This window comes from Mauremys reevesii, linkage group 7 (assembly GCF_016161935.1).
Source record: "Mauremys reevesii isolate NIE-2019 linkage group 7, ASM1616193v1, whole genome shotgun sequence".
NCBI lineage: Eukaryota > Metazoa > Chordata > Testudines > Geoemydidae > Mauremys > Mauremys reevesii.
In genome coordinates this window covers 20,372,000-20,398,381 of record NC_052629.1, presented here as the reverse complement: position 1 = coordinate 20,398,381, position 26,382 = coordinate 20,372,000, and the positions used below count along the sequence as shown (strand labels likewise).

The 26,382-nt window shown below is 41.9% G+C and overlaps 1 protein-coding gene across 5 annotated transcripts in view; it reads right to left on the bottom strand.

The window, feature by feature from the left end:
• LOC120408967 (phospholysine phosphohistidine inorganic pyrophosphate phosphatase) overlaps positions 1 to 26,382 on the bottom strand; it is a 170,138-nt gene that overhangs the window by 109,458 nt on the left and 34,298 nt on the right. For 3 of the 5 annotated variants that reach the window (XM_039546183.1, XM_039546184.1, XM_039546187.1), the window contains exons 4-6: positions 22,159 to 22,222; positions 19,270 to 19,362; positions 4,880 to 4,971 (exon numbers count right to left, since the gene is read on the bottom strand). In XM_039546183.1, coding sequence (XP_039402117.1) covers positions 4,880 to 4,971; positions 19,270 to 19,362; positions 22,159 to 22,222 — 249 coding nt within the window. Of the gene's footprint in view, positions 1 to 4,178; positions 4,240 to 4,879; positions 4,972 to 13,407; positions 13,595 to 19,269; positions 19,363 to 22,158; positions 22,223 to 26,382 lie in introns of those variants that run through there. The other 2 variants (XM_039546185.1, XM_039546188.1) reach the window with 2 other exon arrangements.

Here is a 26,382-nt window from a genome sequence, read left to right as displayed (position 1 = left end):
AAAACACGCAAGTCTAAGCCTAATATATGAAGAAACTGATTACAGGTAATATCTCACCCTCAAAGACGTTCCAATAAGCTTCTTTCACAGACTAGACTCCTTCCTAGTCTGGGCCCAAACCTTTCCCCGGTACAGTCTTTGTTAGATCCAGCAGACATCTAAGGTGGTAAACAGAGGTTGTCTCATAACTGGCAGCCCCTTTTGTCCTGCTCCACTCCTTTTATAGCTTTGGCACAAGGCGGGAATCTTTTGTCTCTCTGGGTTCCCATCCCTCCTTCCAAATGGAAAGGTACCAGATTTAAGATGGATTTCATTATCAGATGACATGGTCACATGTCACTGTAAGATCCCTACTGTCCATTCCCTATGTGATGGCCCACACATACACAGGAAGGCTTTCAAGTAACTTTGACCATTTACAACTGATTGTTTCTGGAGCACCCTTAATGGCCTCCACTTAAGATGTTTACATCAGTGATACAAGTTTATATCTTATTCGTCTAACTCCAGATATAGAAGAAATACATGCAAACAAATAGGATGAACACACTTAGTAGATTACAAGCTTTCTAATGACACCATACAAGGGGTATTTAGCGTAAAGCATATTCAAGTTACATCATATTCATAAGCATAGTTCCATAAAGCATATGGAGTGCAACGTCACAGAGACGTACAACAGAAGACATGCCAAGAGGCATTAAATGGACACTCTTCTCATCTCTTGAAGACCTGGACTTTGCAGATGATGTCGCTCTCCTATCACATACCCAACACCATATACAAGAAAAAACAACTTGACTCAACACATTCAGCCAGCAAATTGGACTGAAAAATCAACTGCAATAAGACAGATATCATGACATTTAATACTGCCTCACCGTCACCAGTATGGATAGAGGATCGTGTTCGCACCAATGTAGAAACATTCACATACTTGGGCAGCACCATTAGCCAGGATGGTGGAACAAGCCAGGACATCCAGAACAAAATCAATAAAGCCAGAAATACCTTCAGGAGCTTAAATACAGTCTGGAAATCATCAAAATACAACACCAAAACCAAACAAGATTTATCAACACTACTTTATAGTGCAGAATGCTGGGGAATGAGAAAGTATGACATGTCCAAATTGTCTTCATTCCATACAACCTGCCTCAGAAAAATCGTCCATATCTCTTGGCCCAGAACAATCTCAAACCAAGATCTATTGACACAGTGCTGCCAAGAGGATCTGAGCACCATCTCATTGCCAGGAGGCATTGGAGATGGATCAGTCATGTGCTTTGGATGGAAACCGATTCCATCACCAGAGTAGCAATAAGATGGACACCTGAAGGCAAGTGGAAACAAGGCTGCCTGAAAACAACATGGCGAAGAGCTGTGGAAGCGGAGCTGAAAAAACTGAGGCACAGCTGGGGAACCATTGAAAGACTTGCCAGAAACAGACAGGAGTGAAGGAGCTTCGTCACTGCCCTAAACGCCAGAGGCGTAATAGGAACATGACGATGATGATGTGGGGTTTTCAATTTTTTCACTATTTAAACTTTTATGTAGGATGCTCCAATATCAGGGTTTATCACAGCAGTGGGTAAATAGCTTCGCTTCTTCAATAAACTAAGCCCTGGGATCATTTGTTGCCTCTAAAGTAAAAAAAAAAGTTTATAACGTTCAATAAAGGTGATAAGTGGTAACAGTGGATCAGTCCTGCCTACATTTACACATGATGACATAACTCCTTCTGGATTCAACAGAGCTGCACACATTACTGAAGGCAGAACTGGATTACTTAGGGCAGAATCTGATCTGCAGTACTCCAGTGTAAATCAGAAGGACCCTACTGAAATCAGTGGAGGTGCCCTGAAATCAGTGTAACTGAAATCAGAATGTCTGTGCTTCAGGGGTAAGCATACAGTGGGACTTGGGGCACGGTATAGTGGAACTACTCAGCTTACAGCATGCTAGAGTAAACTGCCATATATATATATGGTAACTTGTGAGAACAGGCTAATCCCCATTTATGCATTGGTATGTTGGGAAACACGACTGGAACAGTTCCCATCCATAATTCCTCCCATTTGCTCTTTATCCCACAGAACACAAGCTTTTGGGCCTGACTGCCTCCATTTTGTTGTGGGCAGCCAGCAACCTCCTGGCTCAAATGGGAGAAAGCTGCTTCTGGACAACAGGCATAAAGGGGGTTTGACACGGACACCCACAATGAACTCAAGTATGGTGAGTTGCAGACTTTTCATGGGTGAAATTTCCAGAAAGCCGACTGTGCTGACACCCAGCATCTGCACTATAACATCCTAGTGGAGCATTCATGGTGTATGCTGATTTTGCAAAATTAGTCTTAGCTTTCATGGAAAGACTGTTAGTCACATCAAGTATTGAAGTATATGTACTAATGGTGCCACCCAGAGGTATACTTGAGTGTAGCACACAGGGGTCTGTGTACAAAAGATATATCTATGTGCAATTATGGAATCCAGGCATAATGTCACACCATTAGTTTTTAATCTGTATTAGGAATTGGTCTTTAAATCAACCACAGAATAATTTTGCTCTTTTATTTTTCAGAATTTCTTGCCTATTAATTTTCATTCAATATTTGTTTTTTTGTGATGATTCCTATTGTGTTCTTATTTATTTTCCATGTACATTAAAATAGTATTTCTTAATAAATCAGTGTCTCTCATCTCTATTTGTATACAAGACATATTGTTTGATTTTATTGGTGGCTGCTACATACAGCAATTGGAATAGCACCAGGGGTTCAATTCACAATGGGATGCCACTATTTTTCATACCCCTATAGAGGTATATGATTTTGGATAGCAGCAAACACACATTTTAATGTAAAATTTAAATAAGGACAGAGGGGAAAATTCTCTTCTATCCAGAATAATTGATCATTCTCCTGCAGCTGGAATTTATGTGGATCGTAGTTCATAGAAGCAAATATCTTTCTGACATGAAAAAACAACATTCCCACTCTTATTTTCAGCTGTTTAAAGGGCTGTATTCCAGGGTCTCCTGTGGGGTGCTGAGCACTCCTGAAGTTCTCAGAACTTTTCAATCCTAATTTATTTCTCTTGTCAGGAAACAAACCCCTAAACTGATTGTGTGACTTTAAGATGTAGATTTTCAAAGTGGTGCATGCTGATCGCCATCAATATCAATGAGAGACGAGCTGTTAAGAACAAGTCCCTTTGAAAAACTCCCCTATGGAAATTAATGGGATCAATAACCCCGGTAGTACAAAACAAAAAATGTTTAATACAGGGATTTATTGAAATGGATAGATAATTGATTTTGAGATTTTATTTACTAATGTTTAAAAATGTGAGTATAAAAATACACTGTACCTGCTTCTAACTACAGATACCTTAAAATTACTCATTTCTCACAAACTGTCATAAGAATTTTGAGCTTTGAGCAGGGGGTTGGACTAGAGGACCTCCTGAGGTCCCTTCCAACCCTGAGATTCTATGATTGATTGGGAGAGCATGTACTATTTTGGCTTCAAAGGTCTGTATCTGTGTCTTTGCTAATCCAAACCAAGTGGAGACCGAGGGACATGCTCCCTTGAAAACTAACTTCATAGGGGTCCTAGCTCATCTGTCCCTCCTGCTTACTTATCTCTGGAAGAAAGATCATTCCCAAGATCCCTCCTCTAACAATCACTCATGTTACTGCATCAGCATTTCCAAGTCGAGCGTCCTTTGGGATATGTAACAGAAAGGACTTCTTGGATCATCCAGCGAGGGAAAGGGAGCCCAGCCCAGATACACAGGTGGGCCTAGCAGAAGAAAATACACTCAGGGTCCATAAAATTGAGTGTGATCCATTTGTAAAAGCCTGCCCTCATCGACCAGTGGGCAAACAGGGTGTTCAGTGAGAGAATATCCACCATATTCCAAATGTCTCAGTGATGCATGTGGTATAAACGCCAAGAGATATGGATACACATATGGAGGTGCCCTGTGATTGCAGAGAGCATACGTCCAACAGATAGCACCTTGGGTGGGGTAGACGTGAAATATTCAGAAACTTGCCAAAAAATACAAAAGAGATAATATTACGTTGGATTTTGTGATCTTGGCCTCACTGAAAGTTGAGGGCTCTCAGCATCTTGCACAAGGAACTCAGCAGCTAGTAGGATTGGCCCCTTGAATTTTGCCCTTGGATTACTTGTTGTGGTGGAATTCAGCCAAGCAGACAGGGGGTCCTTGTCTTTAGTAACAATGGTGCAATTTGAGAATATCAAAAACAAGTGTAGAGTAATTCACACAGCCCATCAAACATTTTCACTTACAGCAATAAAACATAAGGCAGACTTTATCAAAGAAACAAGGGCTGTTGTGTGTACCGCAGACGACTCATTTGTTCACACACAAGCAAGTTTTATCAGTAATCTGTGTGCTATAAAGGAATTTTTTTTTTAAATAATCAATTACTGTGGGTCTGATCGCCAGGTCCCAGCTTCCACTTGTGCACACACAATTTTGTCCAAAGGGTTTTTTGCTTGTGGAAATTCTAATGCCTGCCAGAATCTAACAATAGTGTAGGCAGAGGTTTGTGCTGAAAAAGTGGTTGCACAGGCTGATGGCAAAATTGTACAACCACCAGAGGAGAGCTGGTAGAGGCCTCCCTGAAAATCAGGTCTGGCATGCTCATTTTGCAGCACTATTCTGAAACAGCATTGGGTGCAATGCCATAATTCCTCCTTCCCTTTTAAATCAAGGTGTCATAAGAAAACTTGAGCAATCTGTACCTGAGGACAAACGTAAATACAACAAATCATACTCTGCCGTTATATTCCCTCTTTCCGTGATTAGTCATGTGGAGTGTAAGGTATATAATGTGCACTGACCTGTACTTCCCTGTCCGTACTTGTAGAGCTCTCATACCGCACTGCTGGGCGCCTCCTACATCATTCACAATATCATCTCCAATCATGATGGCCTGTCACAGCAATGAAATACAGACAAAACTGGTGTCAAGTGAATTTTATTTCTGCCATCCTTCATCTTTCTTGACATAATAAATTGCTTGATTTGATGTTTAATACTGCCATCAGACAAATTAAACAAGATAATATTGTCATCATATTGATTAAAAGTCATCCTACATTGAATATAATTCACACTGCACCTCTGCTGGCTATACAGCTGAACAGTAGCCATCAACACAATTTGAAATCAAATCAGAAGAGTCAAAAATGATTAGGCACAGTACAAAAACAATGTAGAAATTCATAAAGTTAATCTTACATTCCTACCAAACATGTTTTTATGTTATGGCGATGGCAGTTATGATAATATTAAGTTTTAAACATTTCCTTAGAAGTTATACTATAAAGTCTGATCAAACTGTTTGCAAATCTATGAAAAATATAACTTGGGAACATTTATTCTCAAATCACAGTATGGGAAATATGGAAATTTAGAAAGACATGCATCGTAGTGCAGTCCAATGTCATGTTATTCAAAAATACATAGCATTTTCCATACGTGTGTAGCAATGATTGCATCATAATCAGTTACTGTCTATGTAAGTGAAATATAAGCAAACTAGAATATGTCGGTTATAAAGCAAAATTTACTGAGAAAAGTCTCTGTGCTCTGCTTAGAGGATGTGTGTCTAAGTGCACACCTATAAGCTTAATGAAAATATGTATTGTGCATGCTCAATACACACAATTTTCACATGGTGATATCATTGTTAAATCAAAATCCATTTGTTTCACACCAAACTGGGCACTAGAGTCGTAAGTGACACGTTTCAAGTCTTTGCTGTCACCCTGCCTTCCCCGCCCTTGGATTTAAAAATGGCTGATTGCTTTATCTCAAAGTTCCCCCAAAAAGAAAAATAATAATATCCGAGCAATCACAGAAAAGGTCAGCCCCAAATTATGACTCAGCATTCTCTCATGACCCAAATCTCTCAGTGAATTCTGGATTGCACCCAAGATAAATAAAGGCAGTTTACATTATAGGGCTACCAAGTGCATTATAGGGTAGACTGGAAAAATGTGTCTTGTTCAAAAACATGACAAACAACATGTTTTAGCTACCAGTTTTCAAACATGACTGTGCACCTACTATAGACAGAGCCAGTTGTGTTTGAAAATGTATTAACTAGTTACATGACCAAGTTATCTTAGCTGCAAGTTTCCTACCTTAGCTGCTTAACTTGCAACCTTACCTAAAGTACTACCAGGCTTCCACAATAATTATACCTCACAACTCTCTCTCATTGTTAGGAAGAGTACTCATTTTTTGCCTAAATGTACTTCTCTTCCACATAAACTTGCTATCTCAATTATTCTAACACTGGCCCAATAGAAATATAGACTTGTTACACAGGGGTTACATACAGTATTCATTTTTATACTATATAAACTGGTCTCACATTTTAAGCACTCTGCCCTATGTTTTTTCTTGTGTCCCTCATTACCGGTCTGTGTTCCACATATGGGCCTTTGTAGGTTAAAAGGCACATTTATAACTGGACCAGAATTGCCTTAGATGGCAATGGTGTTGCCAAGAATAGCACCAAGGGGACTCCACTGAGCATGCATAGAAAGCCAGCCCAGCATTTTTCCATCTGAGTTGGGCTGATAAATAGGCCCTTGTCAGAGAGGTCATGGGAATGAGTCACGTACACCACAAATCGGGGCTGGCTTCTCTAGTAACCATATTCTAGGGGGATTTCTGACTTGTTTTTGTGTGTTTGTGTGGGTGGTGTGCAACAGCTTTATGAAAATAAAACACACAGAATCTTTCTATTTTAGGCATCATTCCAGTTACCACTTCTAGCTAATATTAAAACCTCTTCTTTCCTAGCCTGTTCCTTGAAACACATCTTTTTAATATACGATGCAGCCACATAGCAGCATGGGCATCAAGTGTACCCATAATGAGGGCCAAATTTAAGAGCCTCTGCACTATACAGTCACGCTGTTATCACAGCCCTCCCTGCTGCTGTTTATATAGAGCACAAATGAAGACGCCCAAACTGAAGTTACAGAAAATTTGGTTGCCATAGCGTGTTGGGTCTGATGCTGGGGAGGGAAGGAACCATTTCCACAGATTCACAGAATTTAAGGACAAAAGGGATGACATGATCTGGCCCTCCATCACCATACCTTATATCTATTAAAATTTTCAATTTGTAGCATTCATGGTGCTATTCCGTGTCTGCTCCATTGTTTCAAAGAGTTTAAGGCCGGATGGGGCCATCAGATCAACTAACTTAATCTCTTATATGTACACCCCACGCCATTAAGTTTCACCAATTTACTCCTGCATTGAGCCCAGTAACTTATGTTTGACTAAAGCATGTCTTCTAGAAAGACATCCGGTTTTAAGAGATGAAGAATCCACCCTTTCCCTTGGTAGTTTGTTCCAACGGTTTAATCACTTTTACTACAAGTGACAGTTAAAAGTTCGTGCCTGATTTCTAATTTGAATTTGTCTGGCTTCAGCTTCCAGTGACTGGCTCTTGTGATGCGTTTCTTGACTAGGCTGATGAGTACCCACTCTAGTACCCAGTGTTTTCTGCCCATGAAGGTACTTGTATACTGTGATTAAGGCACCGCTCAATCTTCTTTTTGATAAGATAAACAGATTGAGTTTTTTAAGTCTCTCACTGTATGGGCATTTTGTCCAGCCCTCACACCATTTTTGTGGCTATTTTCTGCAGCCTCTCCACTTCCTCGACATCAAGGAGCACTGGGAACTGGAGTGAGGAAGGAGGCAGCTCCTCCCTTGATATTTCAATGTAAAGCAAAGGGGGATTCCCCACTGAAGTGCCAGCTGGGGAAATAGCAAGGCAGCCAAAGAGCCATCTTGCTCCTGCTCTAGCACCGGAGCTCCAGAATGCTATCAGCTGCGAATGGGGGCCATTCGCGCCCCCCCCCCCACACACACACACTTACTTCCACAGGCATTGGGAAAAGGGGCCGGAGTAGAGCCTCTTGCTTTCCCTCCAGTCATCTCTCACCCACAAGCATCGGCTTCAGTAGCTTCTAAATTATCCCCCTCGTCAACAAACTCCTCTCCCTCCCTTCAGGCATCTCTCCATGGCTATTGGTGCCTCCCTGACCCCTGAATGGGAAAGAGAAAGGGGGCAGAATCCATGGAGAGTCAGTGGGGGCTTCAGGGAGATAATATGTATGAGTTTCTTGTCTCCTACATGGCAGCAGGACTCTATTGCCAGCATGACCATCCTCAGACTCAGTGCAGAGCTGCCTTCCACAAGAGCACGGGTCTATGTGGCCTTGGTTTTGGGGACTGTAAGGGCATGTCTACACTGCAATTAGACACCCATGGCTGGCCCATGCCAACAGACTCAGGCTAAGAGACTGTTTAATTGCAGTGTGGATGTTCAGAGTTGGGCTGCAGCCCTAGCCCTGGGGCCCTCCCACCTCACAGGGTCCTGGACCTAGAGCCTGGACTCCCGCCCAAGCCTGAACTTCTACATTGCAATTAAACAACCCCTTTGCCCGAGTCAGCTGGCATAGGCCACCTACAGGTGTTTAATTGCAGCAGTGTAGACATACCCTAAGAGGACATGAATTCTTAAGGAAACAGGTCTTCACTCCAGCTCTAAAACCCTAAAAGGGGATTTCCTTTGAAAAAGGGAAACCATGAATATGGGTGTGATGTTGCACCCCATAATTCTTTATGGAAATATGCTTACAAATGTATATATATGAATGACATAACTGGAATATGTTTTATGCTATATATGCCATGTAACATATCTCTGCAAAGGTTATGATCTACTGAATATATTCATCCTATTTGTATGCCTGTGTCATTTTTGTATTCGAAGTTATGAATATTGGCTGTGTACTTGTCTGAGTTTATGTAGCCTTAGTAAATCATTTGGTCAGCTTCTTGAGAAAGGAATGTCAAATTAAGTGCCCAGTCAAGAAACACATAACTGACAAGGAATCTTGGAAGACTCCAATCCACATAAGAAGTCTTCCTGGAGACATTCAAGATAGCATGTGGGCAATGGCTGCTGCCTGTAAAAATTGAGTCATGCATGGACATGTGACTTGCCCATGTGACTCCAAAACTCCATCTTGGAGCTGGATTTTGCATAGGAGAGAGGAGGAGGTCTCCACCCACAAGAGAAAGTCTATTTAAGCCCCTGGGAGACCCTTCAATTTTTGTCTTCAGCTGGCTCAAGAAATAGCCTCTCCATCCCCAAGGGCTACCTGAAAGAAACTGGAACAAAGGACAGTAACTACAGGGGTGTGAGGGATTGCTGGACATAGACTAGAAGGAGGCTAGTCTGTAAAAAAAGCTTAGTGGAACATCTCTGAGGGTGAGATTTCATCTATGATCACTTACTTACTGTATTAGGTTTAGACTTGCATGTTTTATTTTACTTTGCTTGGTAATTCACTTTGTTCTCTCTGTTATTAGTTGGAGCCACTTAAATCCTACTTTTTGTATTTAATAAAATCACTTTTTACTTATTAATTAACCCAGAGTATGTATTAATACCTTAGGGGGGGCAAACAGTTGTGCATACCTCTCTATCAGTGTTACAGAGGGTGAACAATTTATAAGTTTATCCTGTATACGCTTTATACAGGGTAAAACGGATTTATTTGGGGTTTGGACCCCATTGGGAGCTGGGTATCTGAGTGTTGGAGACAGGAGCACTTCTTAAGCTGTTTTCAGTTAAGCCTGCAACTTTTGGGGGATGTTGCTCAGAGCTGGGTCTGTGTTTGTAGCAGGCTAGTGTGTCTGGCTCAGAGCACGCAGGGCACTGAAGTCCCAAGCTGCCAGGGAAAACGGGCTCGGAGGTAGTCTCAGCACATCAGTTGGCAGTCCCAAGCAGGGTCGCCCAGAGGATTCCGGGGGCCTGGGGTCTTCAGCGGTGGGGGGCCCTCGCTTCAGCCGTAATTTGGTGGCGGAGAGGTCCTTCTGCTCCAGGACCTGCCGCCGAAGTGCCCCAAAGACCCGCGGCAGGGTGCCTCTGCCGCCGAATTACCGCCGAAGCGGGACCCGCCACCAAAGCGCAGCCGGGTCTTCGGGGCACTTCGGCGGCGGGTCCCGGAATGGAAGGGCCCCCCGCTGCTGAATTACCGCCAAAGACCCGGCTGCGCTTTGGCGGCGGGTCCCGCTTCAGCGGTAATTCGGGGGTGGGGGTCCTTCCGCCCCGGAGTGGAAGGAGCCGCCGCCAGCGAAGACCAGGAGAGGAAGAAGCTCCGGGGGTCCAGGCCCCGCGAGAGTTTTCCGGGGCCCCCGGAGCGAGTGAAGGACCCCACTCCTGGGCCCCCAAAAAACTCTCGTGGGGGCCCCTGCAGGGCCCGGGGCAAATTGCCCCACTTGCCCCCCCTCTGGGCGGCCCTGGTCCCAAGGGGTTTCTGAGCACTTGTGAGTAGCTGAGAAGGTTGCTCACTAGTGGTGTATTATATTCTACATAGGCAAGTTTTCATGCAAGAAGACAGTCAGCTCAGAAAGTGCAGCTGCACATGAGCACTGATGCCTATCCAGGCCAGCTTGTGACATACGCATACAAAAATGTACTCCAGCCTCTGGGGATTTCATAGATTTACTATCGGTGAAGGGCAATAATCACTAAAGGAGGAGCAATTATTCCCAAATCATTTAGGATTTTAAAAAATCATTGGCAAGAAGATAGAGGTCAAGAGGTGCACTGTCAAGGGAAATAAAAAAATTCTACCTGTCAAACCTAGGTTTAACTTCCTCTCTGACTGTAATATGGAGGGAGAGAGAGAGAGAACGGAAAGGTCACACACCCACTGAAAGCAAGAATTAAAAGATCCCCATTTATGATCACATTTTACAAAGGGAAAACAGGTATTAGTCTGTTCAGTGAGCATGTGGAAGTTATTTCTTTTTAAAATTCACCAAAAAAGACAAAATGTACTAAGGCTGTCAGAAAACCATGACAGTATTAACCCGATCCATCAAAAATTGGAAGGAGTTGTAATATATATTTTTCCACATCCTATAAAATGCAAGCAATGAAAGAGGGTTCATATATATTTTGTGAAAGAATGCATATTCTCTAAAAATTACTCTTTAAGGGGGTGATGGATGGCTCAGGGAGATTGGTCATTATATATTTTTTAAATAGCCCTTTATCTCCAGGATGCTGGTTCAAATCCAACCTCAATCACTAGTGATGAGAAAACAGTGCTCAATGACATCTGGCAGCCACAGAGTAATCCCTAGTGGACATATGGCCATATCAGAGATATCACCATTACAACTGGCAATCTTATTGGCCGTCTGAACACACGTGGACTGAACTATCTTCTCACCCCCAAAAGTAGTCCATGCTAGTAAGGCTTATGGAGCACTGGTAGGCAGAATGTGGAAACTTTCTCTTGCTGTACCTGGTCTGTGAATAGTGGAGTTTAGCCAGGGTTGCGCGCGCACACACACACGCACACTAATTTTGAAGGCGAAGAAATGACACATTAAGAAGATGAATGACACAGCCAAAACATCTATGCTAAACAAAACAATAGCTTTGTGTTTTTATACAAATAAGCCAAGCTCACATGCTGTACTTTGAAGTGAAGTGAAGTGAAGTGCATGGAGAAAGTAAATGGATAAGATGCCACCGAAATATCTATGCCAACTTCAATAGAATTTTAATACAGTGTAACCTCCAAGATAAAAAGTATTTTTGCATAAGCAGATTTTTTCTACAGGCTTAATAGCCATAATCATGTTAAATATGAATGGGATATACAGCAATAGAAGTCTATATGCAAAATATTAACTAATGTATTAAAATCCTTTATAAGAGAAACTTTGTGTATTTACTTTTCTCCTCTTTCCCCTCAGCCTGATAATCATCTAGGCTTTGAGATTCCAATTCATTTTAAAATAATGTGTTCATCTGGGACCTACTTGCTGAGCAACCAAACATGCAAAGGGCATCAAATGTGAATTCTGACCTGGAAGATATTGTACAATAAGGTAGATAAGGTAGAGATAAATACGCTGAGACACTGGGGCAGTTTTCCAAATGCCCAACGGGCAGTTATATTTGAATTGATCTTTCAATGGAAGTTGAGTGCCTAACTCCTATTTGTGCCATTACAAATCTCTCCCAACCCCCAGAGGTGCAAGCCCATCCCAAATGAATACAGAAAGTACAAATACAGAAGTAGACACCGTCTACCACTCCTGGAGTGACCTAATTCCCGGGTTTGCAGGTAACAGAATCAGGAATTTGTTAACTACCTGTAGTTTATGTACCCTGGTATGACGTGCCATAATTCCCATTAAAAAAATAAAATTTGCTACAGGCAGAACTTTCTGTGATTATATAATACTTCTAGAACCTTAACATTATTTAGGTTTTATTGTAAAGCTGTCAATCATCCATAGTTTCATCAGCCTTAAAACATTTGAATTACGTATTTCAATAACCTTTAAGATGTGTTATTCTTTGTCATACTACTGAATCATAAGAAGGCTCTGGCTACCTCTTAGAGATTTAAATTTCCAATCTACTAAAGTAATACCATCAATCTGTTATTTCTACACCACTGAGGAAAGATTACAATGAAAATTGGACTTTAGGGAGTTCCTTCTACTCCAAGTGCAAGTTGAAAACATCTCAGCAGTAGAAGGCAAAGTCAGGGTCTCAGTAAGAAGCAGTCATCAAGGGAAATGACTGGTGATTATTGATTAAAGCAGCCTGACAATTTTAAACGTTGCCACAATCTACCATTACTGTAGTGAAACAGTATTATAAAAAAAAATTATTCATTTAAAAAAAGGTAATAGAAAATTGTAATATGTTTTATAAAACACAATTCATCTAAAATGATTTAATGATTGTGTGGTACTGCTGATTTGACATTTAAATGGATTTCAGAAATGGAATAAATTATTACTGAGTATTTTATAATGGTAGAAGCAATTAAACTGCTCCTTATTTTGCTGTCATAGGTATAGACATAGCACATTTAGGAGAGAGAAAAATATCACATAATAGATCATTAAGGAACCAATTGTATTGTAAGAACAGTGTATTTTTACATGTGCGCGCGCGCACACACACACACACACACACTCTTACACTTGCAAAGTCAAGTTAGGAGATGCCAGAATAAATGCTACCCAAACAAGTTTGATTTGGCCCCCTTGTGCATATGCATTATGCTACAATCTATTTTTCTGCATACATACTACTTTTCTGCAGTGAAAAGTGTCAAGCAACTTAAACTATAGGTGGCACTACCAGCTCTGCCTATAATATAATTTCTTTCAGTTATTTAATACACACACATACTTTTTATACATGAAAACATATACATAATATATATATTGAATATATTAAAAACATTCTATTTAGACACACACACCGTGGAGGTGTCTACCCAGGCCCTGGTCTTGACTTGCTGGGAATGTGGCCTGCATGTCTCTGATGATGAAACCCAGGCAGAGGGAATCACCTGGTATGAGAGGTGTTTCCCTTAGGAAGCAGGTAAAAGAGCTGCAGGAGGAGATGCTTCATCTGCATAGCATCCAGGAGCATGAGGACCTCATCAACAGGATGCATCTGTAAACATCTGGGACAGAGGATGTTACCTGTCTACAGAGGACTACAGCAGCACCAGAGAAGGAAGGAGGAATGGCTGTTTTAAAGGGAGGAGACTGGCTGCTGGCCACCTTGGGCATTAGACAGTGCTCCACCCACCACCCATGTCTATTGTGGTGACGAACCAGTATGCTGTACTGGCAACAGGAAGTTGAGGAGCAGACCCCAGTGACTGAGGGGGCTACCTACCCCAAAGGTGGAAGGCTCATGGCCACTGCACCCAAGAGGAGGCTGCATAGGAGGCTGTGTAGGGTGCTGTGAACCCATTCCAGTGCTTCACCACCCTCCTAGTGAAATAGTTTTTCCCTAACAGCCAACCTAGATCTCCCCCACTGCAACTTGAGACCATTGCTCCTTATTCTGTTATCTGCCACCACTGAGAAGAGCCGAGCTCCATCCTCTTTGGAACCCCCCTTCAGGCAGCTAAAGGCTGCTATCAAATCCCCACTCACTCTTCTCTTCTGCAGACTAAATAAGCCCAATTCCCTCAGCCTCCCCTCATAAGTCATGTGCCCCAGCCCCCTAATCATTTTAGTTGCCCTCCACTGGACTCTCTCCAATTTGTCCACATCTTTTCTGCAGTGGGGGGCCCAAAACTGGATGCAGTACTCCGGATGTGGCCTCACCAGTGCTGATTAAAGGGGAATAATCACTTCCCTCAATCTGCTGGCAATGCTCCTACTAATGCAACTTAATATGCCGTTAGCCTTCTTGGCAACAAGGGCACACTGCTGACTCATATCCAGCTTCTCATCCTAACCCTACCCTCCAGCATATCTACCTCTCCTCCCAGCTTAGTGTCATCCGCGAACTTGCTGAGGGTGCAATCTATCCCATCATCCAGATCATTAATAAAGATGTTGAACAAAACCGGCCTAGGACTGACCCCTGTGGCACTCCACTTGATACCGGCTGCCAACTAGACATTGAGCTGTTGATCGCTACCCATTGAGCCTGACAATCCAGCCAGCTTTCTAACCACCTTACAGTCCATTCATCCAATCCATACTTTTTAAACTTGCTGGCAAGAATACTGTGGGAGACCGTATCAAAAGCTTTGCTAAAGTCAAGATATATCATATCCACTGCTTTCCCTATATCAACAGAGCCAGTCATCATAGAAGGCAATCAGGTTGGTTAGGCATGACTTTCCCTTAGTGAATCCATGTTGACTGTTCCTGATCACCTTCCTCTCCTCCAAGTGCTTCAAAATGGATTCCTTGAGGACATGCACCATGATTTTTCCAGGGACTGAGGTCAGGCTGACCAGTCTGTAGTTCCCCGGATTCTCCTTCTTCCCTTTTTTAAAGACAGGCACTATATTTGCCTTTTTCCAATTGTCCGGGACCTCCCCCGATCACCACGAGTTTTCAAAGATAATGGCAATGGCTGTGCAATCACATCAGCCAAGTCACTCAGCATCCTCAGGTGCATTAGATCTGGAGCCATGGACTTGTGCATAACCAGCTTTTCTAAATAGTCCTTAACCTGTTCTTTCACCACTGAGGGCTGCTCACCTCCTCCCCATACTGTGTTGCCCAGGACAGCAGTGTGGGAGCTGACCTTGTCTGTGAAGACAGAGGCAAAAGTACTTCAGCTTTTTCCACATCATCCGTCACTAGGTTCCCCATTCATTAAAGGTCCCACACTTTCCCTGACCTTTTTCTTGTTGCTAACAACCCTGTAGAAACCCTTCTTGTTACCCTTCACATCCCTTGCTAGCTGCAATTCCAGTTGTGTTTTGGCCTTCTTGATTACACCCCTGCATGCTCGAGCAATATTTTTATACTCCTCTCTAGTCATCTGACCAAGTTTCCACTTCTTGAAAGCTTTCTTTTTGTGTTTAAGCTAACCGAAGATTTCACTGTTAAACCAAGCTGGTCACCTGCCATATTTACTATTCTTTCTGCACATCGGGATGGTTTGTTCCTGCACCCTCAGTAAGGCTTCTTTAAAATATAGCCAGCTTTCCTGGACTCCTTTCCCCCTCGTATTCACCTCCCAGGGAATCCTGCCCATCCGTTCCCTAAGGATGTCAAAGTCTGCTTTTCTGAAGTCCAGAGTCCATATTTTGTTACTCTCCTTTCTTCCTTTTGTGAGATCCTGAACTCAACTATCTCATGGTCACTGCTGCCCAGGTTGCCACCCACTTCTACTTCCCCTACCAATTCTTCCCTGTTTGTGAGCAGCAGGTCAAGAGGAGAACAGCCCCTGGTTGGTTCCTCCAGCACTTGCACCAGGAAGTTGTCCCCAACACTCCAAAAACTTCCTGGATTGTCTGTGCACTGCTGTATTGCTCTCCCAGCAGATGTCAGGGTGATTGAAGTCCCCCATTGAAGGCCTGTGCTCTGGAAACTTCAGTTAATTGTCCAAAGAAAGCCTCATCTACCTCATCCTCCTGGGCCGGTGGTCTATAGCACACGCCCACTACGACTTCAATCTTGTTGCTCTTGCTTCTAAACTTAACCCAAAGACTCAACAGGCTTTTCTCCAGTTTCTCCAGGCAAGGGCTCTGGCAGGAACACACACATGCTGGAGATGAACGCATGACTGAGCAAATAGTGTCGATGGGAGGGCTTCAGCTTCCTCGACCATGGGATGCTGTTCCGGGAAGATGCTCTGCTGGGAAGAGATGGGGTCAACCTGACCAAGAAGAGGGAGAGCATCTTTGCCCACCAACTCACCAACCTAGTGAGAAGGGCTTTAAACTAGGTTCAAAGGGGGCAGGTGACAAAAGCCCACAGGTAAGTATAATAAAAGGCAAACTTAACAGAGGGTTGAAGGGAGAAATGTGGAAAATTACAATAGGGTCATGGGAGCAAGAAGAGGTAAATCGGTGGGGAAATCTGCTCAACATTTTAAACGTTTATACACAAAGGCAAGAAGTATGAGGGAGAACTGGCAGTATTAGTCCATAAACTAAATTATGACTTAATTGGCATCAGGGTGGGATAAGTCTCATAACTGGAATACTGGTACAGAGGGGTATAGCTTCTTCAGGAAGGATGGGAAGGACTAAAAAAAAAAAAGAGGAGGTGTTGCATTATACATCAAGAATTTATACACTTGTTCTGACGTCCAGAAGGAGGTGAGAGAGCTGAAAGTCTCTGGGAAAAGATAAGAGGCATGACTTGATGGCAGGGGTGTATTACAGACCTCCAAATCAGGAAGAGGAGATAAATGAGCCATTTCTAGAATAAATAACAGAAATATCCAAAACATAAGACCTGGTAGTAATGGGGGGCTTTAACTACCCAGAGATCTGTTGGAAAAGTACTACAGCAGAACTCAAAATTTCCAATAAATTCTTGGAATATATTGGGGACAACTTTTTGTTCCATAATCTGGAGGAAATAACCAAGAGAACAGTCATTTTAGACTTGATTCTCACCAACAGGGAGGAATTAGTTGTGAATCAAGAGGTGAAAGGGAACCACAAAAGGGAAGTACAAAGTCAGGAAGGCTAAGGCAAAAAATGAGTTCTACCTAGCAAGGCACAACGAAAGGCAATAAGAACTGGTTCCTGAAATACATTAGGAGCATGAAAAAGATGAAGGAAAGTGTCGCTCCTCTACTTAGCAGGAAAAGAGGGCTAACCATAACATCAAGAAGGCTGAAGTGTTTAATGCCTATTTTGCTGCAGTCTTCACTAAAAAGGCTAATAGTAACCAGATCATCAACACAATTAATGACACCACCACAGGGGAAGAAACACAAGCCAAAATAGAGAAAGCACAGGTTAAAAAATATTTAGGTAAGTTGAATATATTCAAGTTGGTATGTTCTGATGAAATTCATCCTAGGGTACATAAGGAACTAGCTGAAGCAATCTCAGAAAATTAGCAATTATCATAGAGGACAGGTGATGTCCCAGATAACTTGACGAGGGCAAACATAGTATCTATCTTTAAAAGGGGGAACAAAGAGGACCCCAGAAATTATAGACCAGTCAGCTTAACTTCTATATCTAGAAAGATACTGGAACAAAATTATTAAACTATCAATTTCTAAGAACCTAGAGGATAATAGGATTAATAGCCAGCATGGATTTGTCAAGAAGAAATCATACCAAACCAATCTAACTGCCTTCTTTGACCAGATTACTGGCCTAGTGGATAAGGTGGAAGTAGTAGATGTGCTATATCTTGATTTTAGTACGGCTTTTGACATAGTCCCACATGACATTCTCATAAGCATATTAAGGAAATGTGGTCTAGATGAAATTACTATAAAGTGGGTGCACTTCTGGATGAAAGACCATACTGAAAGAGTAATTATCAATGGCTTGATGTCAAACTGGGAGGATGTATCTAGTGGGGTACTGCAGGGGTCAGGCCTGGTTCTAGTACTATTCAATAGTCTCATTAATGACTCAGACAGTGGTGTGAAGAATATGCTTATAAAATTTGCAGATGCTACCAAGGTCAGAGAGATTCCAAGCACTCTGAAGGACAGGATTAGAATTAAAAATGACCTTGACAAATTGGAGAGTTGGTCTGAATTCAACACGATGAAATTCAATAAAAGGTAAGTGCAAAATACTTCAGTTAGGAAGGAAAAATCAAATGCACAACTACAAAATGGGGAATAACTGGCTAGGTGGTAATACTGCTGAAAAGGATCTGTGGGTTAAAGTGGATCACGAATGGAATATGAGTCAACAGTGTGATGCAGTTGAGAAAAAGGCTAATATTATTCTGAGGTGATGGGATGGATCACTTGGTGATTACCTGTTCTGCTCATGCCCTCTGGGGCACCTGGCATTGGCCACTGTCGGAAGACAGGATACTGGGCTAGATGGACCTTTGGTCTGACCCGGTATGGCCGTTCTTATGTTCATTCTAGGCACCACACTTTAGGAAAGATGTGGACAAATTGAAGAGAGTCTCTTGTGGAGACTCTACTTCTGTTCTTTTTTGTGTTGTTGTTTCCTTTAACTTAAGTAATAGTCCTTCCTCCTGAAATACTCCAAGATGGTGGAAAGGAGAAAAAGAGGGTATGGTAAGGAAGGAAGGACAGAACAATTGAAAAGGGAGAGGAGGATGAAGGGATAATTAGGGAGAGGAAAGATGTATGGTACAGGACATGATACAGAGTGATAGGAAGAGGGAAGTAATGGAAGGGCACGAAGGATCACAAGAAGAGGAGAAAATATGGAAAAATGATGTTGCATATTTCAGGAGTGAATTTCCTGCATTACAGTACCTCTACTAGGTGATTGAGAAGAACATGCAGCGGAGAAGAAATACAGCAGGTCACTGCACTCAGATATGTATACTACATTTGACCTAGTGGATGAGGTCAGACTCTTCTGTCTAATTAGATTGGTGGGTTTGTAAAGAAAAAATTTCTGGCCCTTGTTATTTTAAAGATTCTTTGTCAGATCTTTTCTAAGACTTCATGGGAATAAATATATGTATAATGTAAATATAATGTAAAATTTTAGAATGGCCATTGAACAAAGCACTTTCCATTTGCCAGTGTGGGCCCAATCCTGAAGTCCACACTCCATCAATCCTTCCATTGGTTTCAATGAAAGTTTTGACTGAGAAAAGATTGCCAGATGGTGCCCCAGAAATGTATTTTTTTATTCAGGTGACAATCACTACGCAGCACATCTAGTGAATGTTGCACAAGAAATCTTACCTGCTGTGGCTCAACTTCCATTTCTGCCAAGGCTGATTGGAAAAACATTTTTGCCGGCTTTCCCACCACCTCGGCTTGAACATCACAAGCATACTAAGAAAAAGGACAGAAATAATATTGTATAGATTAGAAAAGGATTTGTTCAACTTCACATTCTCTGTAGATTGTATGAAAGAGTATGTGATTACTGACTGATTCCTTTCAATAACGTATGGATTAGTAGATGAAGGTAACAGAGGATTTGGATAATAGGAGTGTTGATTGTTCTCTGTTAGGAGAAAAAGCCTTCTGGAAATGTCTAGAATTAATAACTGGGCACATTTTCCAACATGAAAGTAGTCTTCTAATTCTAATCTTGCTCACACTGGAGTCACAAAAATTCATTGTTACAGCAATGATGTGCTTTGCTGACAAACGTGTGTTCAGGAATTGTGGGTGAATTTCAAGGATATGGAGGTTTTGTGAACCATATAGCCCATTTTTAAGGTTGAAAGCCTTATTTAGCTGTAGTTATATACCCATGTTGTAATAAATAAGGTGTTCCTAGCTAACAGGAAGCCTGCACTGTTTATTATGGGCAGGCTACCCTCCCCAAAAGCTACATTGGCAAAAATGAGTTCACTGCATTTGCATTGTATATACATATGCTCTTTATTTTTCCATTAGAATGCTTCCCGTCCCTCCCACTTTGCTCCTTTCTCCATAGTTGCTCTGAATTTATTTTTAATTCCTCTCTGAGCCTCAGGGCAGGTCTACACTACAAACTTGCATCAGTGAAGCTGTGCTGCTCTAGCGCTTCTGGTGAAGATGCTCTAAACCGACAGAAGAGAGCTCTCCTGTCAGCTTAATAATTCCATCTCAGTGAGAGGCAGTAGTTATATCGGTGGGAGAGCAGCGCTGTCTACACAGGGAGTTAAGTTTGGTATAACTATGTCACTATGGGGCAGAGGTGAAAGTAAAATACAGCTCTTACCGGTATGGGTCCCCATTCCTTCTCCTTGTCCTCCCTCCTCCTCCAGCCAGGCTGCCCGACGTGGCTAGGCTCCACGTTCCCTCGACCCCCACACTCAGCAGGGGCTGCAGGGGCTCCCCTCTAGCTTGTAGCAGGGAGCACGGGGAATGGCTGAGGGAGAAGCCTCCCCAGGTAGCCTGCTGCCTGCATAAGAACAGTTTAAATCTAGCTGTTCACCCCCTGGTGGGGATTAGGGGCTATTTCTGGCATCCTTGTTAATTTCATTCAAGGTTGTTGGGGGAAATATACAAGATACTTAAAGAAAGTTTTGTCAATTTCATCCTGGCACTCTGTGGGACACTACACAACAAAAAGAGATCTGTGCCCCTATGTCCTAAGGACATTTCAGGTGTTTAATTCAATATATAAAGTGGGTGGAATGAAAACTACTATTTCTTTCAAAGGAGGCACAATAATTTCCCTGAATATCCAGTTTTCCCCTCCAATCCCTTTGTGGTTTTGTCTATCAGGCTATTTGCTTTCCCTATGAATCTTTAGTTGTTTTACCAAAATTGCTTTGCCCAAAATAAACCCCGATCAGCGGAACACATCTTCCCACCATGTTTTCCATGTGCCTTTTTTTTTTTTTTTAAACAGTAACGTTTCAAAGAGGATCTGCAAGCAGATTGGACATCACAACCATGATCCTCTGCTGGGGAGGGAATGGGATAGATTTGAACTTGGAAATGGTTCCTGATTTTGACTGTATTTTTTGTGTATTATATTATTGAAGATCGCCTTATCCAGGGGGCAGAAAAGAACTGCCCCAGCTTTGGTCACACACCCCCCCCCACCCACCCAACAACCGTGAGTGAAATTAACAAGGATGCCAGAAATAGCCCCGAATCCTATGGTTCAGACCGCAGAGTGAACAGCTCCATTTAAACTGTTCTTATGCAGGCAGCAGGCTACCTGGGGAGGCTTCTCCCTCAGCCAGTCCCCCTGCTCCCTGCTACAAGCTAGAGGGGAGCCCCTACTGAGTGCAGGGTTCGGGAAAACACGGAGCCTAGCCGCGTCGGGCAGCCTGGCTGGAAAAGATGGAGAGAAACAACAAACGAATGTGACAATGAGTTTTCCCTTTCCAAGCTTTTGTTAGCTTTGAGTTTGAACTTTTTCTTATGCAGCCTAAAGAGGTGAAAGTAAGCCAGCACTGAATGCTCCACTTATTTGCCGGTATACTACTGCACCTTTTTTTACCGGTACTCTGTACCGGCTTACTTTCACCTCTGCTAAGGGATGTAGTTATTTTCAAACCCCTGAGCAATGTAGTTACACCAAAGAAAGTGTGTAGTGTAAACCTGGCCTCAGTAAATGGGACATAATAATTCTTCCCTTCACTCATCTTCAGCCTGACTTATCTAATAGTCCCCATTCCTACTATGACTTCAGCACACGCATAGTTTCATGCATGAGTCATCTAATTATAATCAATGGCATTACTCATATGCTGAATCAGAGCCTTAGACTGTAAGCTCTTACGAAAAAGGAGTGTCTTACCATGTGTATTCTTAGTTCAAAGCCTTGCATAAAGGGGCACCAATCCTGGTTGGGATATCTAGCCTCTGTAACAGTAATTCTCTCTGCCCCATTCTTCACTGAATTTTTTCATTATATTTTTCCTCTTTGACTCCTTTTTCCACTGTCTCTCCTTCCCATACAGGAGCCCAACAATATTAAAGTTCAAGCTGAAACTTTTGAATACATAAGGATGGTGTCAGAGCCAAGCAGAATGAGTTCACCCATTCACATGCGTGGCAATGTAGTTAATTTATAGTCATTTATGAGCAAAAAGAATTACAGAAGATAGAAATATGTGCTATCAGTTATTTTGAGCAAGGTGCACAGAGCAGGTAAACATAATGCAAGCTATAAAATACCTCTAATGCCTTCATATACACTCCAACATCAAGTTTCAGACCATCGGTTTCTTTATAATAGCGCCTGGAAATGGAAGTGATAAAGATGTTGGCAACTGAACATAAAAAACTATAGTCTATTAATTCTGTGCCTATACAAATGTGTGTATGGCTGGGACTAGAAGATAAGTAATTAGGAATTCTGGAGCCTTAATTTACATTGAATTGTACTATGCAGTCTGTCCGCTACTCAACGGTGCACTGCTAGTGGGGAGACCTAACCAGATCCCAAGATCAAATTCAGACCTGCATATGTCACACAATTCCACCGACTCCAATGAAGTTCAACCATCCTATGCCAGGGTTGAATTTGGCCCCATGCTTCGATTTAAAGTGGTTCCCACTGCTGTGTATTAGTGTTTCTCACAAAGGATGACAGCTGTGTTACCACTCCCTAATTGCTAATCGCTAACCCATTGCTCTCACATGAAGAAAACGGGGACATTAGTTCTGGGGTATCCTGGCCAAGGGCACTCTTGGTTCAAAATAACACAACCAGTTTAAGAGCGCCTCTCTTTTCTTGACTCGTTTTTCTTAGAATTTAATCTCTTTATGAACAGATGAACTGCCAAATTGTTAGCATTGACTTCAACGGAGTTGCAATTGCTTATATCAGGCCCATCATAATTCTCTGGTTCTAACTGGCTACAGTTTTTAAGACACAGGGTCTACACCTCCTCCCAATGAAATCAATCAGTTTTGCCATTAACTTTGGCAAGTGCTGCACAGTATTGGGACTATATTGTACAAGGCACAGGATACGCCACTTACACACAAACAATACATGGAGAAATATTGCATAATATATTAATGACTACATTTTTTCATGCATCCGTTAACAAATGTTAAAACATTAGTTTGCTGTTATTATTTATACTGTGGTAGCAGGCAATGGCCTCAAACAGATTCAGAGCCCGATAGTGGTAGTCACGGTACAAACACATACACTTTTGCCATGTGTTTCCTGCAAAGTTTAAATGAGTATTGCAGGGAGATGCTAGTGGGGAATCTTGCTGATTCACTGCAGCAGGTGTAGTCTGTTAACTCCACCCTGGATAGAAGGGAAGTGCATGTAGATTTTTCTCTTGAGTGGTCCTGTGAACAAAGGGTTGGAGCTGAGAAGTTCTAAGATGGAAGTTGAGAAGCAATCTGGAGAGAAGGCTTACACTGGCATTTATGGCCAAGGTCTTCAAAGTTGTTTTGGGTGCCCAACTTGAGATGTTTGAAAGGGACCTCATTTTCAAAAATTGCAGAGCACCTATCCTCTGAATCAGCTGCCTCAAGCTGAGCACCCAAAATCATTAGTGGCTCTGAAAATCTTGGTGCCTGCCTAAGTGTTATACTGAGATATCTTTTTTAATAAAGCCATGCTCACACACACACAATCTTCCATTGTGTGTGTTGACTGTGTTTTGGGACAAGGGGAGCACCGTCTGTTCCAGCACCTAGGACACAATACTTTGGGTTACATTTGGCAACCTGTTTTATTCGTGCTGGAAAAGTCCTACTCGGGAGGTGAAGCTTTTCAAAAAGCTGATTTAGTCATAGTTATTTTTGAGTTTTTAAAGAGCAGGTTATTAATGCTAAACCAAAATAGAGATAAATACCAGTGGCCCTGAAGGAGCTATTCTTGTCTGTTGTGCAACATAGGGTTGTGGTTTTTTTTAAATGTTCATTCTTGGCCCCAGAAGCTGTAGTGACAACTTCTTATCTCAAGGGCTCAATAGACCATAATGGAAATGGAAAAATCTTCTTAGTTTGTGGATTATTGACCTGTTGGAGTGCAGATTCATGGCTGCCCAGGAGCAGCTAAATCCACTGTGCGGATACCCCTTGACACATTTTCTCTGCGGATTCTTCAATATGGGTGAAAAGTCCCTACAGCTTTTTACTCAGAAGAATAAACAGAAAGATAAAGATTGAGAACTAGCAATGTCATCACTTTTGTACATCAAATAACCAGCTGATTGCAAATAACACTGTCCTTCCAAATATAAAACGGAATCACCCTATGTTATAGATCTGCAACATGAAAGTGATAAAGCCTTTGAATTCCATGTGTATTTATTTATTTGTGTTGCCTTAAATTAAGAACAGGCTGACCAATTTTTTTATTAAAGTTTTCTTTTAAAAAATATCCTATATTCAAATTCTGTGAGCTCAAATTTCATCTGGAGCCTATTTTTTATGACCAAGCACATGGACACTGCAGACAGAGGTGCTATAGAAATTGCTGAGCTAGATAGCCTGCTAGATGGGTTTCCAGACCCTGAAAACAGAGGTTGTACGAGAGACAGTGGCACAAATGATGTCAAGAATAGGGTCAGCGATCTGAAGAGCCACGTAAAAAGCATCAACGAACTGCTCTTACTATTCACGTATGGAATTAGAGTAATTAAAAAAAAACCAGAACACCTTGAAGCAACCCGACTGATTTCTTCTAAAGTTTTGGTTCGTTCTCTAGAAAGCAAGAGTGTCAGAGTCACTGAAGCAGAATGCCCTCCTCCTGAAAATGGAGTGATTTACATTTAGCATCTGTTTTGGACCGAGAGTGGGAATTGGCTTTGTAATTTCTTCTGTCATGCCACTGTCAGAAAATTAAGCTGTTTACGCTAGACTATAGAAGGTTAATGGCTGTTCTAGCAAAGGTCAAGTGGCCATTTTAAAGAGAGGCTGTGCTGAATAATCGAAAATGGCAGAAGGATAAAGCATAAAATCTTATCTGACTGCTCATCGTACATTTTTTTCAGTCATTTTGTCTGCAGCCTGATCAGGAAAACTTTAAAGATCTGTGCTAATGCGAATTACCATTGTAATAAGAAAATATAAACGTACTAAATAATCTTAACAGCTTTGGCATAACTTGACCATACTTAGGGCAAAATTAAACACTGTTATTTGCTTTGTCTTGGTATAAACGCTGGCAGCTCATACTTAGTCATGATGGCATGCAATTTGCCTGTCCTGTAAAAAAGAAAAATTAAATCACGTGCAATGTAAAAACAAGTAAAGGCTTTTAAAAATAACTTGTGAGCTAATTCTTTTTTAAGTGTGGTCATTTGATTTGTTTTCTTGGATCATGAAGTGCATTTTGGATTTTTTTTCCCCTACTCTGCAGGGTCTGGAACTTTGTTATTTTCAAGATAAAATTATATGTAATTCATGTTCAGATTTTGACAGTATTAAATACAGCAGCTTTTAAAAAGTGGGAAAGCCAAAATACAATTTCATGATCTTTTTCGTGACAATTAAATCACAATGCAACATTTATCTCCTCTTCTGGGACAGTTCTCCATCCCATTAAAACCAATAGCAAAACTGCCACTGATTTCATTCGGAGCAGGCCTGGGCTCTATCCTCAGTTTGTGTAAACTGTAATAGGCCCGAGGCTCTCCCACTGTTACTATATTGGTTGAATTATTGGTTGCCACCTAGTTCTCTTTCAATTTTAAGCACACAGACAGTGAGTGTGATTTCTGAATCATGCAGGTGCAAACTGGGAGTAACTTCATCAATAGAGTTACACAGGCGCATAACATATGTAAGATTAGCATAAGAATTGGAATCAATCACATAATTTATAGCAGGGTGCTCAAACTGCTCAGAACCCAAGGGTACACTGGTAATTTGCAGGGTGCAGATTACTAATCTCTTTGGATACCAATTGAGTCAGATTTTACAGCCATTCTGTTAGAGAAGTGTTTTCTCCCCCATGCCTTACAGTCTTCAGCTTAACTTCCAGTTAACTAACTTTTAAACACACTGTTTTCTTTGCAGTAACATGCCACTGGCAGGGCCGTCCCTGGGTGGGGCGTGCAGGGCCTGGGGTGGAAGTGATGGATTCGTTTCTTCTGGGGCTGACCGTGCTGGCCAATCACACCAGCCCACAGGGCCCCTCAAAGCGCAGGGCCTGGAGCGGTCGTCCCGATTCATCCTTCCCAAGGGACAGCTCTGGCCACTGGACTTTTCATCTCCATCACTTGGTTCAGAATATATGTCCACCTTTATACAGCTTTCGCAACATTAATGTATGTCTGTTTGTGTCCCAAATTTGCATAGGCCCTGAAATTGCCCCACACTCTAAAGGGGTGCATATATATAAAATCTTTGTTCATGATTCAGTATCAGTCATAACACCAGGACAGTACTAAAAATAGTACCTGGTAGTTGAATGCTACTACTTGG